Source organism: Euwallacea fornicatus, chromosome 32, assembly GCF_040115645.1.
Source record: "Euwallacea fornicatus isolate EFF26 chromosome 32, ASM4011564v1, whole genome shotgun sequence".
Taxonomy (NCBI): Eukaryota; Metazoa; Arthropoda; class Insecta; order Coleoptera; family Curculionidae; genus Euwallacea; species Euwallacea fornicatus.
In genome coordinates, this window is record NC_089572.1 from 1938893 (window position 1) to 1958368 (window position 19476).

Genomic DNA, 19476 nt, shown 5'->3' on the forward strand with positions numbered 1-19476 from the left:
ACTTGTGCCTTTTTGAAAGTTGAAAATTGCTGCCTCTCTTATCTCAATGGGTGTGTGGCGACCCATTGCACTTTTAACATGCACATACATATGTAAACTGCTGCAGAATATAAATTGAACTGAATACAACTTGCCACGAACGAGAAACATTGGAATGTTATTAGTAAACATATTTTTTACCTGTATTCCCTTCATGCATCTTTTTTACTGTGAAAAATGTATTTTAAAAATCTAGTTCAGTACAATATATTATTATTTCACATCCCAGGACATAGTTTTTTATGTAGCTTTTATTTGCTATTAGACTTATATTATAAAAAATAAATTATCACAGCAAAATTGGAAAATTTAGGCACGCACCATTTTGACTGTGAGCCACTGCACGTCTTTGAATTGGTCATTTTTTACAATTCTTGGACGATCCGAGGACGTACAATATACACTCACAGACAAAAATGTTGCATAATTTATTTTAAGTGACCATTTTTATCTTTTGTAATGCCCTTTGGCACTTTTTGCGTTCCTCATGGCCAGTTGCCTCGCACGGGAGCGTTTTGCGCATGCTATGGCCAAATATATCACACGCTGAATTTTTACAGTGGACGCGTATAAAAATTCGGAAAACGGCCTGATTTTGGCTTTAAGATTTAATCAGAAAAAGTAACAATGGCGACAACATGACAAAAATTCCAAGACAAAAAAAATAGTAATTTTGTACTTAGCATTTCCTCTTCGTGCCACACGAGACACAGTCGATGGATGATGGACATGTAACCTCCGCGCGATATCTTCTTGTCTGCAATACGCATTAGCTGAAGTAACGAATTTAACAAAAATTAACTCGCTTAAATGTGGCATATCTCGCTCACCGATACCAAAGACGGATAAAATTAATCACTACAAACGCCATTTTGCTAACTGCAAACACGAAAGCGCACTATTTAATGATAATTTCTCTCATTATTGCTTATTCAGCTATAAAGGTTATTTCTAAGCACTATTTCGTCCAAAATTAATCAAATTATACCTAAACCCTTGCAAGGTGCGCCATCTAGCATTAAAAAACACTAAAAGTGCTAAAGCAAACGACAAACATCAACATAATGGCAATAAAATATGCAATATTTTTGTTTCTGGGTGTATGTTAATTCTTTCACTACGTCCCTGTAACTATAAACAGTTTTCCCGATTTCAATTTAACTTCTCTGGTGTTTAGTTCATAAAGTAACAGTTCTTCGTCCCGTTCTTCACCGGCCTTTGTTAAACCACTTTTTTAATCCCAAATCAAAAACGTAAAATTTTTGAGACGCCACTGGACAATTTTTAATTTTCATCTTCAATTGATTCGACGCATACGATTCGTACAAATGACGCACGTGGAAAGACCCAAATTGCTGCCTATAGATTGGCAACCCCACAAAAAAATTTCCAACGTTTTCATTGGAAGAGGTGTCATACTTGTTAGACCAAAAGCTTTGGTAACACGCTGCAGGGAATACCTAAGTTAAACACGTCGGTTGGACAGGTTTGACGCGTTACGACATGCTGGCCCGGTAAGTTCGGGTTAACTGGAATTCGCGGACGTTAACAAACCAGACCGCGCAACGAACCGAACGCCGAACAACACACTAAACTGCGCTTCACGTGCGCAAACAAGTTTTCGTACGGGTTGATAGTTCGGCGCTGCGTTCGCTCTACCGCCAGGCGTTCAGGTCTGCACGGAGCTACCGGTTCGTAGGGACCTGAACGTTTCCGCACGTGTCATTCTGCGTTCGGTTCGCCGTGCGCTGAATCGTTCTCGAGCCTGTACGAAATTTTACAGATCGCGAACTAATTCGAATACTGTTCTCGTCAGACAGAGCGGTACTCATTACTCAGTTGACAAAGCACTTTTCTCGACGAAAGGTCGTGTCTTGTTTGCGCCCAGATAGCGTCTCCAGAACATGACATCACCCACCTATCATCTGCGCTAAGTCATTGCTACTTCTTCTCAAACAATACTGACACCCAGCGCAGTCACGACAAGGTCCTTGGGCACGATACGGGGAAGCACAATCCAAATAACAAATAAAGCAAATCTGGAAAACATGTTTCGAATTCCACACAAGACGCGGAGTAACGAGCGGTTGTTGAACATGGCCGGTTCACGTGCCTCGTTTTAATTTGTTTTGTCTCGTTTACGCCTCCTGTAACATTGTCAGTATCTTATCTACGCAGATAGCAAAAAATCTGGCTAGACTACATTATGAAGCGATTAACTGTACAAATAATTGCCGTTACGATAAGACTTCAATTTACATGCGGATTAATTAAGGAGTAACGCACGATACAATCGGAATGACCATCGTGGTTCTCAAACAATCCCCGGAAAAACCGCGCTTCTTCCCGGTAATTTCGGGAATAAAAATAACTTAATTGGTTAATTAAAGGATGCTGTGCGTCAGGCTTTCGTAACGTATGAGTTTCGCCTTTTAGTGACGCCATGTTTAACATGACAGGTGACAGGTCGACGTGCACCTCGGCCGGCCGAAAATAGTTTCCATTAGAGAAAAATGCTACAAGCCTGGATATGATAGCGCGGCAAGTTCACGCAATTATTACGTATTTTTAGATCGGTCCAGGCCTATCCAAAACCCTTGGAACAAGTTTTTACGGTGCCAACTAACCGTAAGTTTGGATTATTCGAAAAACAGAGAAAGCCGGCCTAAGATCGATGCTCTTCGACTGCGGGATTTCTTAACTGTTTAGATTTGCATTAGCAGAACGATGCAGCGCCCTCTGCAACGCGCTGACGCTGCCGATTTAGGTTAGCTTAAGCTAGAAATAAAATGGCTTCGACAAAATGGAAGTCGACTTTAATACGTTGGATGTTACTGAGGATGATCTTGCAGATGAGGCTAGTTTAAGTAAAAATAAACTGGCTCGAACTGTAAATAAAGCGACTTCAAGCATGGGAACTAAAACGTAACGCGGGATATAACGGATCATCATGACGACGTTTCGAAGGGCGATAATATGCAAAATAATTGAAAAATGCTAATAGACCCGTGGTCGAAAGCGCACCATCTTCGATATACAGGGTGGCAAAGTTTCACATTTATTTCACATACTTTGCGTTTTCTCACGCATGTCAAGTTAAATTTTAGGAAATTTCGCACACCTGTTTTCTTTATGACCCGCTACGACGAGATATCAAGAGCATCGATAACCACCGGGTGTTGTTTTTTAGGGGTCACGTACTACTAGCTAGTTTATGTTTTGTATTATTTTTTTAACTGTATGAACTCCGATATCAAATTAAAACGAATTCTTCAATTCTTTAGCTGTTTGGTTTCCTATAGTATTTTCCTATCAGAGTTTTCGTAGAATTTGAACAAATATCTATCGATGCAAATTGAGCACATGCAACCTCCATATCCAGGGCTGTAATACAGAATGTCTGGACTTTTTTTCAGTTTTTTTCAGGTTTCAGCCATTTTAACAATTTTGTTTTGGTTTTTGACGTTTCGCACTTTCAAAAATCTAAGCAAAGGCATCCGCGAGAAAACGGCAAAATATGAGAAACAGATTGAATGCTGCCACCCTGTAGATCGAAGATGGTGCGCTTTTAACTGTAGTTCTATTAGCATTTTTCGTCATTTTGCGGAGTACTCTGGATCCCAGAAATATCTCCATTATTGTGCACTACACCTTGTATATTTAGCCCAATTCAAGATACGTGAGATTAATGGTAACCTAGAAATAAATCAGGTTTAGGTGGAAATAACGTGTCTCGAGACCTGGAAAAGAACGAATTACTTAGGGCCCTCTGTAGATCAGTCTGGATTTCCGGGTAATTTTGCAGGTTCGGTCGGTTAAACTCAGAATCAAGGTGGTTAAAATGGGACTAAAGAGTCTTCAAGGTAAATCGTAAACTTAAGGTGAGATTGAATTTAAGAGTAATCCTACTCGGTGAGCCTGTTAAAGTTAGAAATGAAGTGGCTGCAAATCTGGAAATTAAGCCACGATTTGCAACCCTCGTTAGATTAAGTTTAATCCAATGGCAGTCTTACAGGTTTAGTTCTTTCAAAGTAATAGAAATAAGTGGGCTTCAAATCTTGCAACTTGGAGCTTAACAAAACAGAGATTAAATGCTTCAGAAATAATGGTTTTGGGAGTCCGAACAGGAACAAAGCGGCTTCATATTTGGAAATTAAACGATGCTTTGCAGTCACTTCGGGTCAGGCGGTTTATACTGCAGGTTAGGCCAGTTCAAACCAGAGTTAAACTTTGACGTCGTGCAGATTAAAGTGTTCTTTACAGTCAAAATGATAAGGGTGAATATTTCGGTAACAGAGCTCCAATCGGTCCAACTGTAGATTAAGTCGGATTTAATGTTAATTTTCCAGATCACGTCCGTTCAACTCAGAAGGCCATTTCGCTTATTTCGAAGGATGGATCTCGAGGCGTTTCTCCAGAAAGAAGAGAGAGACAGAAAGAGAGAGAGAGAGAGAGAGAGAGAGAGAAGAAAAGAGTCGCCAAAGCGTATGAAGAGCCGAAGTGAGAAACAACTCTTCAGGTTCGATTAACATGTGCCAACACTCTGTTGCGCTCTACGCGAGGTCGAAATGAATTCAGTTTGGGGTTTTTCTCCTCCTCTAGTGATTCTAAGGTCTTTCGGAGAAAAGGCAGGAATCTTCGGCTTATGCACGCTGCACGTCTCGTCCGGAGCTATGCTCAATCTGTCTCTATATGAAGAGCCGAATTGTTGGACGTTGCGCTTTATTAAATTATTGGAATTGCAAAATGAATTTCTGGGACGTTTGTAACGATAGACCTTCGGTAATAGATGGCGAAATAATTGAAATAATAGAGTCTAGACAAAATTTATTATTGGTCGTCGGCGGAAATTACCTAATTCGTTGTATTACGCCAATGTTTGCGGAAAAATTCCGTCTTTTTTGGGTGATTGTGCAGGTTACTAGACACGTCCGCCGAGTCTTCATTTTTACAAGGCCGACCATATTTCACTCGCGTTCAGGTGCACTGAAATCCCTTGGCGATACAATTTGTACCTAATCAGCACACAATGCCCTGGGCACGTCCTTCCCCCTATCGATATCGCGGAATAATTGTCGCAACCGGTACCATTAAGTACTGCGTCGGGGACGCGGTCGTGCACCTCTCCACCTGCGTGAAACGGCCCCAACCACCTGCATAAACACCTTTGCTGCGTGTCTGTCTGTCCGTCTGGCTGTCAGTCTGTCTGGCCTGGGCCGTGCACGCACGCCCTCCAGGGTACCACTCGTCTACAGGGTACGCCACCTGGAGTTTTTGAGTTTCGCTTTAGGGCGACGCAACGTAGGATCCCACAAAGCCCGAAGAGCATATTGCTGCGTCCATTTGCATTTCTCGTGGTTGGTACCGGACTTCGTCCATATCGGTGGTACTCACGCGGGAAAACAAATTCGCACGATCCTTCGTCTCGCGGTAACTGTAATTTCGTCGGAAACCAAGCTATCCCGTTTGGTCGCGTGACAATTTTCAGCTGGTGAGGACCTACCATCAGTGGTCACACCTAGCAGAGGTGACGGTCATGCAACCGTTTCGAGTTCGGAACGAAAACGATGCCGAGTCGAAAATGGCAGTGTTGAAAGGGCACGCGTCATTCCCAAGAAAAATCCCAACGGTTGTCCAACAATGGACGCTGCCGGACGCAGCTATATTGTTAAGAAAATTACGGTACATTTGTGGAAATTCGCGGTGGCCCCTGACGCCGATGGAAACGCAGAGTTGTTTACCCGAGAAACGCGGAAAGCGATATTTTACCACCGCAAGCTGATTCCGTTCGGTCAGCCATTAAGTGCGGTAAAGACACTTTCACGTATTAGATACGATGTTTTTGCTATGAGCGCATGTGCTTTAGTTACTCGTGTCTTCCGTGATTAAAGCTAAAAAGCCGACTAATTGGAGAATACACAGAACGTTCTTCGATAAATTTGAAGTTAAAAGGACCTCGTACTTTTATGTGCGCGAATACCGGTATTAGAAAGGGCTCTCGAGGACCTATCCGCAGGGCTTCGTTTAAGTATCGCCACTGCTGCTAAGTATAACTCCTGCAGTTTTGAAGATATTTCAGTCAGATTTTCAGCCCGCAGAAGTACAGCGTTGGCCGAAAGTGAACGGACAGATACAAAATATACGATTTTTAATAATCCATACTATAAACCCGGCATCAAGTTAAATAACATTTTTCGCTCGGATAGCTAACTGAATACCTAATGTTTGCTCCTAAGAATATCACTTTGGTAGATACGGTAATGGTGAGAAGTGAGCTTAACTTAAAAAAATGCCACGTGGTGTTAATATTTCCGAAGATCTTGAGTTGCGCGTGCTCACCTCTGAAAGTGCAGGAGTGAGCCAGTCACAGATTGCGAAGCAGTTTCAACCAGCAAGAGCTCCTGTAAGCACGATAATGGTATCACCAAAGGGGAGACGCATCGATTTAAAAAAAAAAAGCCGGTGCGATCCAGAAAATTTGACGAAAGACTTGCCAGAGCCATTAAGAAGATGTCCGTTGCCTCTTCCAACGAAATAAAAGCCAAAATTGCGGAAACGAGGTCGCCTCCAATAAGTCCTAGGACAATCGGACGCGAACTAGTAGAACCTAATTTATTTTCCAGAAAACTGGCAAAAAACCGCATTAAAGCCCAACAACAATTTGCTAACGAACGTCGAAATTGGACAGTTGGACGCGTGTCTGTTTCGGCGATGAATCAAAATTTACCTCGATCTCTTCGGATGGTATTGCACACGTACGACGTCCGCCTAATGCTCGTTTAATGCCGAAGTATGGGAAACCTACTACTGTGAAGCAAGGTGGAACTCCAGCGTTAGTCTGGGGATGTTTTTCGGGATGCGGAACTGCATGGAATCGTCAGAATAGTGGACAGATTCACGTATAAAAATATTTTAGAAACTCACACGGTGCTTAATGTCGGGGAAAATATGCCTCAGCTATTTATTTTCCAACTCGACAACGACCCCAAACGCGCGTCACAGTTCGTTAAGATTCGTACAGAACGAACTGGGTCCCGGTTATAGCACGACCCTCGCAATCCCCGGATCTTCATCCCATAGAGCACCCATGGGAGGTCCTAGGCAACAAAATTAGGACGTGAAATTACACAAATCGAGATCTGATATTCTTCGGCCTTGCAAGAGTCATGAACTATCACGGATTTGTCTATTACTGGACGTCTTGCAGAGTCGACGTCCAGAAGACGCAATGAAGTTATTAGAAATAAGCGATATGACTGATCCATTCCCTTGCTTGATGTATTTTGTTTGAGAATATAACAAGAGCTTGTATTATTATGTTTTATATTAAGTTTACTCTGTTTATCTACTTTTGGCCAGGGCTATATTAATGTTCTCGCGTATTTTAACAGTACCTGATAAGAGGTGTACCATTTCGTTGATTTCTTTCAGTTAGGTACTCGGTTAGCAAATTTGAGCGAAAAACGTTATTTAATTTAAAACAGAGTTTACGGTGTAAATTAGTAAACATCCTGTATTTCACATGCGGCCATCCGCCTTTGGTCAACACTGCATATTATGTGCATAGCCGCAAATCTGCACATGACGGTGCACTACTGAATAGTCCGTAATTCTTATGATCACAAAAATTCTCTTATCATCCATATCGGCAACTGTAATTTATGTAAGCTCTCCTCGGCGACACGGACGCAGCGTCCACTTTGATCATAAGATATGTCTCACGTGGTATTTGATGTCCTCTTTAATGGAAACATTTTTTTTTACATGTCGTCCGTCATCAACTCCATCATATCCCGAGTACTAGCGGTTCGCTTTAGTTCACAGAAGTACGCCGACGACAGCTCGTCTTCAAAGGACTTTTGCTGGCACCATTTTATGTAAAATCTGTTCTTCAAACTTTCTCAAGCTCCTGCCTTTCTCTACAAGCAAGCCGCGAGCTTTCGAAAGCTCGTGGATAGATCCTTAAGTTTCTATGATGCAAAGATGTCGGTCCTCCAGAAACCTCGTCGAATGTCCCAACCCGCAGCCGTGACTGGAGACATTCCCCGAACAACAACGTAAAACAATTTCCATGAGAGTTGGCCCGTGGAGGAGGCCAAAAATTCAACAAAAATGCCACAAATCTTGCAACTACCGCGCGTCCGATTTTTTCCCAGAGAGGTGTACATTTTCTGGACACAACACCAGCAATATCCATTCTTCCTATAAAGTACCACACCGACCGATCCATGTCGGATACCATTCCGAACGTTTTAGCTAAATCCGTTTTCTTCTCGCAGAGGTTTTCTCTTGTTACTTAGACGAAGCTTTCCAATCGTAACTTCTACGTGAAATTGTCTGCCAAGGTGAAAGTGGCGAAAGCAATTAGTTAGAACTGTAATCTAAATCATTACAATGGTAAATGTAATGTGCGTTGATGGAGAACTCCTGGTTATAAAATCACAGTATTGCCGAAAAAAACCATCGATAATCGAGTCAACTTTTACGTTGATGGGTCTGAATTCGGTATGGCATGAAAGGTCGCTTTGTGCTCGAAAACCGTTAAATGCACCACACACACATAAAATTCCTCGGAGTTATTGACCTCTCGTGAGGAGATCGTGGAGGAGCCAGTTTTTTTTCTCTCCACCCGAAGGAAACTTCTTTCGTCTTCTGCCGGTAACGTTTGTGTGCCCCTCTTCAGTTGAAATATACGTTGAGGACTGGTTTTTCTAGTTTCTAGGATGTCTAGCTATATTCAAGCAGCTAATAAATATACACGTTCCCTTTCTTTTTTCCCATTTTTAACATTTAGAATGCATTATTTATCCTCGGTCCGCTGCTCACTCGTGGACTGAATATTAAGTTAACAGAATTACCAAGGATGCTGTTGCTTTTTTTACTATCGCTGTGACATTCGAAACATAAAACTCCCTTCGCAGTTGCATAAATTAATTATTGCGTCAATCCTTGTTCAAATATACTCAGGCAAATCCGAGCTCATAGGTTTAGATGATGTTTGAAGAATGGATTCGGGAGGTTCGAGGCAATTCGTTACGACATCGCAGAGAGGTTTTCATCAATGCCCGGCCGGGTAGGTGACCTCTTTATAGAAATTTAAACATATATTCAATTTCACAGGTCATAACTTCCTAGACCTGAAACATTTCAAGCTCAATGGTAATTCGTTTGTAAATATTTTCGTATGCGTTGCGCCTTATGTAAGTGCGAAGGACACGGGGGTAAAGCCAAGGCAGCCCACATAGCACCTTAAGAGAAAAAAAAAAAAGAAAAAAAAAAAAAAAGAAATTTCCAGACATCCTTCTTCGGTTACAACAGCCGTGCTATATGTCTATGTAAATAAGAACAAACTCGTTATGCGTCTTGGAACGAAAGACCGGGTTCTAGGAAGATTGCAGATCTGCGAGAATTAATTTAAAATCATTCTTTCTCAGCTCACATTTCGTAATATGAAAGGCATAAGAGAACATAAATATCGTGCAAAAGGCGGGAAAGACGCGAAATTGATACGGCAACCGCACAGAAATTGCCGCGTGAAGCTGCTTCCTGGGCGAGAAAAGAATAATTTTTTTTTGTAAATTTTGAGCCCAAAAGTTCGGTACGCCATTGACCTTAGCGCGAGTTTCAAACCATGAGTGTTCTCGCACAAAATCTGCAGCTTGCCGGTTTATTTGGCTAAAATCAGGAGCGTTCTCAGAGGGGCTTGAAAGCTGAGAAATATTAAAAAAAAAAAAAAAACACGAAACTGGAGGTAATTTTTTATTAGATTTTACTCGGATGCATGCAGCTCCATCTACAGTGGTGGTCATAATTATAGCGACTTTTTAAAATTTTAAATAAAATGCATCCAAGTAAAATATCAACGATTCCTACAAGAAACTGTCAAAACACATTTTTCCAATGCCGGACAAAAATACAGCAACTCTTGGAATTTTCAAATCTCACTTGATTAACAGACTTGTGTGTTTAAAGACGTTTTACACTCTAAATTAAATCGACGATTTTCGTCATGGGTCGAGGTAAAACAATCTCATTAGAGATCGGGAAAATTACCAATGAGCGGTGCAAAAGTGGCGGGCGGCAAAGCGAAATTGTAAAGAGTTTGGGTGGGCATAAGTCAATTGTATCTTGATTCATTTACAAATTCAGACAAACAGGAAGTGAAGCAGCTGCGAAAAATTCAGGACGCACGAGGAAAACTACAAAAAGAACTGATAAATGGACAATTCGAATGCGTCGAAAAAAACCATTTCTATCATCCGCTCATATAAAATCGCATTTAGAGGAAACGGGCCTAGCTCGTATCAGTTCCAAGACCGTAAGAAGATTAGTGAAAAACTGATTATTTGGTAGGCGACCAGCGAAAAAACCATTGCTGTCTAAGAAGAACAACTTCAGTTTGCGCAGAATCTCCAACGCTGGACATCTGAACAGTCGAAATTGGTAGTTTTCAGCAAATTTAACTTATTCAAAAGCGATGGCCCATCATACGTCAGACGACCCAAAGGCGCGAGGTTGCAAAAAAGTTTGCTTTACCGACCGTAAAACACGGAGGAAGTTCGATTATGGTTTGGGGTTGTTACTCTGGTTTTGGTATGGGCCCGCTTCACAAAATAGAAGGTCGCATGGATCGGGTCATGCACCGCAACATCCTCAGGAATCATTCACAACCGTACCTGGAAGAAACCATGTCACCAAGAAGCATTTACCAACAAGATAACGACCCCGAACATAAATCGAAACTTGTTTCAGGATGGTTTAGAGAGGAGAGGATAGAAGTTGTTGCTTGGCCGTCGCAATCTCCCGATCTCAGTCCCATAGAAAATTCGCGGGAATGTGTGGATAATGAAATTCGGAATAATACATGTTCCAATTTACAGGATTTATTTCGGGCACTTCAAGAAGCCTGGAAGAGTATTGATAACAATTACATCGACAATTTAGTAAGTTCAATGCCGCGAAGATGTGCAGAAGTTAGTCGAGGGCATTATGCAAAATATTAATTATTGAACAATTCTTTAGCAATTTGTTGAAGTTTTATCGCTCTTTATAATTATTTTGGAAAAGTTGCTGTATATTTTTGTCCAGGTCGAAGTGAATAAATTTTTTTATTTTTGTATACAAATTATTATTGTTTTATTGTTATGTACTTCTATCATCAACAGTCATTGTAGAATCATATTTTCAAAACCCATTTTGAATTTAGGCCGTCGAGTCTAAATTATTCGAAATTTCAAAAAGTTCCTATGATTTTGACCACTACTGTACGTGCGCACGTGGAGCTTTTCGCACTCCGAACCCCGTGCCGTGTGGCAAACGCATTCGGAACTAAACAAAGGCTAGAAGTGATTTATGATCGTGCAAAATCTTTTGATAAGCGTGATCATGAGCTTCCGATACGCAAACTGACGGAGGGGACATTCTCCCGTCGAACGCTCTTGTTCGCAAACTTGTACTTGAGGACTTGTACTTAAAGAATCGAGACGAAAGGGTCAAGATGGATTCCTCTTTATCCGAGTCCTACATCGCTACATCTGGCGCACCTCAGGGTGGTACTGTGGCCCCTATGTTCCTCTTCACTTTTATTAATGATCTACCTGAGCGCTAGAAGTACTCCGCGCGATTCATGGTTACAGATAATTTTAAATTATTAACAACAGTAAGTGTGGAGGCTGATCTTGTTACGTCGGAATGATTTAGACTTAGTCATACTGTGGTTTTAAGAAACAACACATTGGTAAACATTGTACATGTTCCTGCAGTCGGTTGCTCTAATAAGTTGGTTGATCGTTGTTGTTGGATTACGTTGCAGATTATAAATTAAGAAGATGTAACTGGGAGGATCTGACTGCGAAAACAATGATAAAATCATAGATTTGCTTTAGCAAGAGCGCACGTTGAATATGCATCAGTTGAGTGGTCACCGTGAGATTGGTCCCGATAGCAGCGAAATTGAAGTTTCGAAACGATTTTTGTCCTTTTCATATGTGAAAAAAAAAACAAATTTATTTGTTCAAGTTCTCATGCAACTTCAGACTTAAGAGGTTCGACATGTGTACATTGTATACTAAGATGAAAGCCGTGGCGTTCTCTGTATTTACAATATGGTCAATAATTTGAAATATCCGGACTGCGATCTTGTAATTAGTGTACATTTCAAGGCGCCAAAGATCGGTCTAAGAATATTATCGTGTGATCAATTATGTATTAACGGGCCCTATCCATATCACCGCTAATTAACATGGCTCGCATTTGTAATAAATTTATCTCTTAACATGTGATACCACATACTTTTAATGTTAACTTTAGTGATTAAGGCGTATTTTGTTGATGCAACAAAACGTACACCAGCGTTAGATTGATATTTTTCAAAGTCATTTCCTTTGAACGTAATTACCTCTATTTGCAAAGCGCATTCGTAGACGAACAAATATATAATCTTAGTCCAAATTAAAGCGACACAGACTGTGGAAAACGGCCCCAGGGTTCCTCCACTACCTACTTCCCGAAGAAGACTCTGGGTTTGGGGCTAGGACAAATTCGTCTTCTTGGAAGCTTCCTTCCATCACCTTTTAAAGTTGGAATTTCATGCAGAGCTGGGCCCTTTACGGAAGATTAAAGTTTTGTTCCACACAAACTACATATTATTTACTTAACTGTTTAACCGGCGGTTTCACTTTCTAAGTCATGCCCGACAACGTTCAAATTACATAGGCACATGTTATGGGAAAGTTGCGCCCTGCGATTCATACACTATAATTCTATTTAACTTAATTATACCCACGTAATTTTCGCGTGATATTTGTCCATATGAATCGAGTATGAATAGTCCATAAATACAATTCAACAACGAAAGGCAATATTATCAAAAATAATACGTATTTAAAACTCAATTTGCTTTCCTGCATGCAAACACTTGATGCACGCAGTTTTCATGTCGCAAGGCCTTGCGTGCGGAAAAATACTTTCGACAGGCATGTTACTGTCATGGAAAAGTGACAAATTTCTTTTTGCGTACGGTAAACACTGCTGCACACAGACGTGCGGAATTTGCCACAACGTCAAACTCGCTAGTGCACGCGGTAAAGGGGCGTTGCAAGCCTCCGGTAAGAACGTGTAGGGTAAGTCTCGTACCGAATGGTTGTTTACACGTCGAGTGCGGAAAGTGATCGTTTGCCACACGCTCGTTGCGGCGAAACAGAGATCACGCAGGCGAGTGAGGTAATTTTGCACGCGCGTAACGCAACGTACGTGCGTTAAAAAATTGTTCGCGGCGCGTATGTGCTTGCGATGAGAAGATTTGTAATATCCATCAGGCAATCGTTTTGCAAGCGGCAAACGTTTGACAAGTGCACGTGTGGCAAGGTGCTCCTTTCGTCTCGCAAATGGTTGCGGTGAGGTAGTCTTACCGCACTAGGTAAACAGCGAAGAATTCGCTCTGCGCGTTACTAGAAAGTTTTAGCATTTTGTGTACGGGTGAAACCATACGCACGCTGGAAGTGAGATTGAGGGTGGTCACGTCTCGACCATTTGACATTCTTCGAACGAATTTTTCAAATTGGTCTTCGTGCGTTAATGAGCGAACAACATGTCTTGTTCGTTGAAATTGAAAAAAACCTTTCACATCGAACTGATCCGAGTTATTTCACATTGCACTGGCGTTTCAACGCTATACGTGTCGGCAATGGCAAGTACGTCCCTGCAGCAAGTTATTTTGTTATTTAATTTTAAAAAAATGTGGAATTTTTTTTGAAAAGATTATCGAGAAGACGACATTAGAACTTTTCCAATAAAAAATTTTATGTGAAAAGACCGAAATAGATCGAAGGGGATCTATAAAAGTTCAAAAATATGTACGGGAATTTCGACAGATCCAGGAAACTCAAAAGAATTTTGAAGAGATTTAGGGGGATCTGCGGTGGTCAGGGGACGCCTATAGAAATTTTTAAAAATCTAAAGAGATCTGGGGATATCTGAAGTAAGTTTTTCGTGGGAGGCTATTTCTAAAATTGAAAATCCGTGACTGAAAACGTTCCCTATAGGACAGATTTTTCTCACATTCTTCTCCATAAAGCTTCGTTATTTTCAGTTTCGAAAGGATTTTAAGCGCCACAACATCCCGTTATTAAATGTTTTAAATACTTTGCCGTCAATTAATTAACCGGGTCCCTAACCATGGGGCACCGCTAGTGTCTAGTAAATGTCTACTCCATTGAGAAAAAAACGTTATCCCCGCGAACACGTCTCGATTTCAGTTCTAGGAAGTTAAACCGTAAAGGATGAGGAAACTCTGATAGAAAAGGGAGGACGGCACTCCAACTTACTTCAAAACAAGTCGAACGTTTGATCCCCCGTAAATCGGCGAGCGGCTAGATCACAACATATCAACAAACTATCACAGCGACGTTATCACAGACGTTGGAAATTAGAATGTAACTTAAACATGTACCTTTTTGTTAACTTGCACCTTTCGCCGGATCACCGTGCCGAAACATTTTTTAAACGCATTTTTCAAGATGTTCTTCTCCAAATGCCCGATGTTCAGGCAACCGCAATAGCACTCGACCTGAGAAACCTTCACAGTCATTTGGCTTATCACAGCAATACGCGAAACTGAACAACGCGTTTCTGAGCGATTAGACGCGACCACTCATTACCGAAGTGGATCGCACTATGCCATGCCGATTGCGAGAGCCAGACTAGCGCTGTCAAGTGTACAGTGCTGCCGAGATCGTCTAGACAGTTGAGAGTCGCCCCTGCCCCTCGCCGCCTTCAACGTCCCTCCGCCCGACGCGTCAGGGCTGTCTGTGATAACACCGGCGACCCTGAGAGATGCACGCATGCCACAGCCGAGCGGCAACGTTGCCGGCTATTCGATTGTTTAGTCTGTGCGCCCGTTGTTTTTTCTCTCTGTACAGCAGACGAAAGGGTTTCTCAACGCTAGAATGACTCAGTCCCTACGTCACCGGGAGGAGGCGTTACACCACATCCGCCTACTTAAGCGTTTTTAATCATTAGGCCACGCGTCGAATTTTTTTGGGCTTAATTAGATCAGGTAGACTCCGGCTAGACGTTCCCATTACGCAACTGACAACTAATGGTAATTCTCAATTTCGATGCAATGAGCGAGGAGACGACAACGTGGCGTCTGGCGTCACATGGCCTACTTCCACGTTCGGTTTTTGTGGAGGTTTTCTTGGAAGTGGGTGCATTTTTACAAGACGATATCGCGTCTCGTGGAAAATCGCAGAGCCAGGGGATGTAGCGTATCACAATCCGCCAATGAACTAATTTTACAGAGCAGTTAGGTCGATTGGAACCGAAATGTGAACTGGCAATGATGCAAGACGAGCAATTTTAACACTAAATACGGCTTAGAATGACATTTGATGCTATGACTTGTTTACGTCTCGCAGCGCCTTCATCGGCAGCTTTGCCTCACTTTCGGGATGTCACGAATTTGTTTTGACCAATTAAATGACAAATGTCAGATTTAGTATTTTACAATCGTTGATATAAAAAAGTGCTTCTGAATTGAATTTTAAACGTGAAAACTATTCGAAACCCCTAAACAAACTGCACGTTCAAACATCCGTAAAGGGTAAGTCCAAACTGTCTAAAAATGTACCAGCTGCATGTTTTCACCAATTCCGTGTAAACAGTTTTATTTGATACTTAAAATGTATCCTCAAACTATCGGGCAAACTGCTATCACGGACGTCTGAAGCGTAGAAACTGGAAATTCAAGCGTATTGAAAAGATGTAGTGCAAACTACGGCTGCAAATTCACAGAAAGATCACAAACCAAACTGACTAATGCAAGTTCAAAGTTTGTTCAAACTCGAAACGAGCGTATGTATATATCAAGCCGCCATTTTGGTGAGAGTCCTAAAGTCATGACAACTGCATAATTCAAGGTTAAATTAGTACCAATTGTGACTTCATCAAGCAGAATTTTATATTTTTCTAAATTTACTTGAAACACCATCGACTCGACTGAGAATTTTATAACTGTGTTTTATTTAATAACTCAGGTTTTTTTCGTAGCTTTCACTGTCCGCGGGGTTTTCCTGAAAGCTAAAATCTCAACTATTTCAGCTTAGAATAATCAAATTAGTTTCAGTTTGGTCGGGTTGGGTTTCTCCATCCATAGCCCCTTCTCGAAGGCTATGATACGCGAAAACAATACAAAAAGGTTGCATTTAAATACTCAAAAACAGCTATGAATTGCACACATTTTAAAGTTAAGAATTTTCTGTAATTTGAAGCCATCAAAACAGGCGGACACTGGGGCAGTTTTCGAGTACGGGCAAGGAACAAGAAAAGTCAAATTTGCGTTCCGGAACATTTTTCCTGTTCACAACATTTTTTCAAATGGTTAACACCATTAACCTCAATTAACGCACGCAATTGCCTCCCATGGAAAAACACGACATTTTCCAGTACCTTTCCAGCAAAATATTTGCAGTAGTTCATTGGCGTATCAGGAGCTTTTTCAACTTGCAAATATCCAAACAATTTAAATGTTCTGAAGCAATCGTTTGCCCTTCTTAACCCCAAAGTCACGCAGCCCGTGCTTTCCACGCGATATTTTTTAAATTCTATCTATAGTGTACCTTGAACGCAAGATAATTTGCGAAAATCATTGGCGTATCACGTGACTTTTTCAAGTGATAAGCGTTTAAAAATTCAAATTTGCCTACGAATCCCAGTCGATGGACGAGTCTGGAGTTGAACCGTTCATACGCCTCTGTCTTGCACGGAAGAACAGTTAACTTTTTTCTATTTACAGAGGGATTCTATTGTAAAATGTTTTCTAAGAAAATCTTCGACGTTTCAGTTTCTTTTTAAGTTAAAATATATCCGAACACTGAAAATACTTTACACGTGCTTGTTCTATGTTCAATTCCAAATTTGCGTGGCGCATGCCTCTGGCTTCTATCGAGGAGAAGCGAACACTTTTTTTATGTGTAGACGAGATTTCTTACAGAGCGTTTCCCAGAAATCACAGGCACATAATCTTTTTTTAAGTAAAAAAATTCTTTAGAAGTGTTTATGCAGAAAAATAAATTTCTGATTCGTGCATCGCATGTTCCTGATTTCCATGGGACAAGTTGCGCTCCTCTTTAATAAGAGAATTTGCTGCAGAATATTTCCCGGAAATCGTTGGCTTTCCATCGCGATATTTTCAATCGAATTTTTAATAACTCATTTCTATAATTCAAACTTTTCTACATCGCGTTCCATTCAATATTATTTTTAGATAAATAGATTTTTTACTTTCATTTCTTGGGCCAAAGGGGCGTGTCGTTTTTGCAGTTCAGTGGCGACGCAAACATCTACGCAGGCAGCAGTTTTTTTTTATCTTTTCCCCTTGGAAAAAACGTGTAAATGCTCGAATGATTTTCTGAAAATGTTTCACTCTTTTAAATGGAAAACAGCAATGCATACAATGAGAGAGCTTTCGAGCGTGTATGATGGGGAGTAACGAGGACAAGTGAGAAGGTTCTCATTTTTATTGACAATTTTCCATTCAACACGTAATTTGAACGACGCATAACGCGAACCACCCTGAATTCACTTCAGCCAACTTTTTTCGGTCTTCAGCCGATGGAAATTTGTTATGAATCCGGGTGAAGGGGATAAAAAGCTTAAACTGTTCGAACTACAGGAATGTTAATTTTTCTTGTCGCTGTTTTTGGTGATCGCGTCTATTTTTTGGGTTTCGAATATTTGCAATTTACAAATCACTTTACTTTCCTTGAATACTAATTGCGATTATGTAACTTTATTAGTCTTGAGCTCTTGTGAGACAAACCCACATTCAACTATTCTTCTATCGCCCATAAACCACAGCCAAAGCCGCCAAGCAAGATCGAGAAAAAAAAAAAACCGTCGTGAGAGACTGTTGCAGCAACAAAGAATCATTGCTCGCATGAATAGAAAAGGCGGTGTGGCAATATCCAATAGCTCTTAGTCTAAGCTTTTACTTTCAAATTGTTTCCCGAGCCCAAGGGCAGGCTTTCAGAGGTTTCACAACAAAGGCAATTTTACTTGCGAATAGTCTCTTAAATGCATCTTCAAATTAAAAACGCCTAGACGAGGTCGCACTACACCAAGGTGCATTAGAATTTAAAAAAAAGGCTTTTGCACAATAAACTAGCCAAGCAATACTAATTACTGGGTAACCTTCAAGTTACGTAAGCGACCTTGCAATGAGCTTTGCGCCACTGAGTCATCTTATTTTCGCTGCTACTGGCCAGATTTTTAGATCTCCGCCTATGAAGGAATTACCATAACAAGGGATCTTCTTAGAGGGCTGCATTTAATTAGGACACGAAAAAGGGTTCGGTGCCCTTGCCCTCGAGACCGTTTTCTATTATTCTCTCATATGCATCGAATAGAACCGTTAGAGCATGGGAAACTAGTCGGTTATGGGGATTTTGGCGCGTTTCCATTAGAATCGCGTCACCTTCATTAAAAATCCCAGACAGTCTGTAAACACGGTTGTTATCGTTAAAATTAGTGTTATTATGTACTTGTATGTGCGAGGATGATTTTTAACATGGTCCTCATTGGCGTAAAAGCATATAGAACGATTACTACTATGCAAACGTTGAAAGTCCTGAATGTGCCCCCTAGACAACCGGACGAAGTTGATTAATTACGCATGAGATTTCCCCTATCAGGATGAGGCTTTCGTCGAAATTTCTGGGATTTTCAGATTTTCCTAAAGAAAATTACTTGACTAAATGGTATCGAGGACGGATGCGATGTAGCGTCCGCAAAGCGTCTTGCAGCGCTGGCAAAACTACTAATTGAACGTTATGAATGGAGATTGAGTGCTTCTGCTTTTTCAATTCCTCTGAATTATACTTACGTCAATTTTAATTAACCGCGAGGATTATGACAAAATTCATCTGTTCTTATCAAGCCTTAATCGAATGCAAACCTTGAGGAAGAAAATGTCCACGCAGATGAAAATACTAACGACAGGCTTCAGAGAACCGGAAACCTTCCATATATAGACGAACGACATGATGCTTACGTGTGGCGCCATCGTCTAGCATCACATCAAAATTTCGTGTAAAGCAACGCCGCAAGCGTTTGTTTTCCCAACTAATGTTTGTGCCATTTACTGAGCGTTCGAGAGGAATTTTAGTCGCTTTATCTCACCTAAGTGTATCATATCTACTCAAAAGGGGAATACGTTATCTTAAGCCACAGGATTGCTCTGATATCGTATAATTGTAAAGATGGAGGAAAAGCAGGTGATGACGCATGATGATGATGATGATGATGATGATGGTGATGATGATGCTGATGACGAGGATGGGGAGCGCGGAGCGAGGAGGGGAAGCGCTTAATTTAATTAAGAGGATTTTCGTTATTGAGTGTTCGCTCAGAAATTGAAGATAGCTCGTCTCACCAGGAACA

At 41.1% G+C, this 19476-nt stretch overlaps 2 protein-coding genes across 6 annotated transcripts in view; one reads left to right on the plus strand and one right to left on the minus strand.

Moving 5' to 3' along the window:
- The window catches only part of LOC136348308 (uncharacterized), an 86272-nt gene that overhangs the window by 10422 nt on the left and 56374 nt on the right, over nt 1-19476 (minus strand). Inside the window, exon 1 of one of the 5 annotated variants that reach the window (XM_066299058.1) lies at nt 14489-14780. The exons of 3 other annotated variants lie outside the window; for them this stretch is intronic. In XM_066299058.1, the coding sequence (XP_066155155.1) occupies nt 14489-14626 (138 nt within the window). In that variant the 5' untranslated portion in view covers nt 14627-14780. Of the gene's footprint in view, nt 1-14363; nt 14781-19476 lie in introns of those variants that run through there. One more of the 5 variants, XM_066299060.1, reaches the window with a different exon arrangement.
- Nucleotides 15480-19476, plus strand: part of LOC136348302 (heat shock cognate 71 kDa protein-like) — a 78474-nt gene continuing 74477 nt past the window's right edge. The window contains exon 1 of the mRNA XM_066299046.1: nt 15480-15640. The gene's annotated coding sequence lies outside the window, so the exon portion shown is untranslated. The remainder of the gene's footprint in view (nt 15641-19476) is intronic.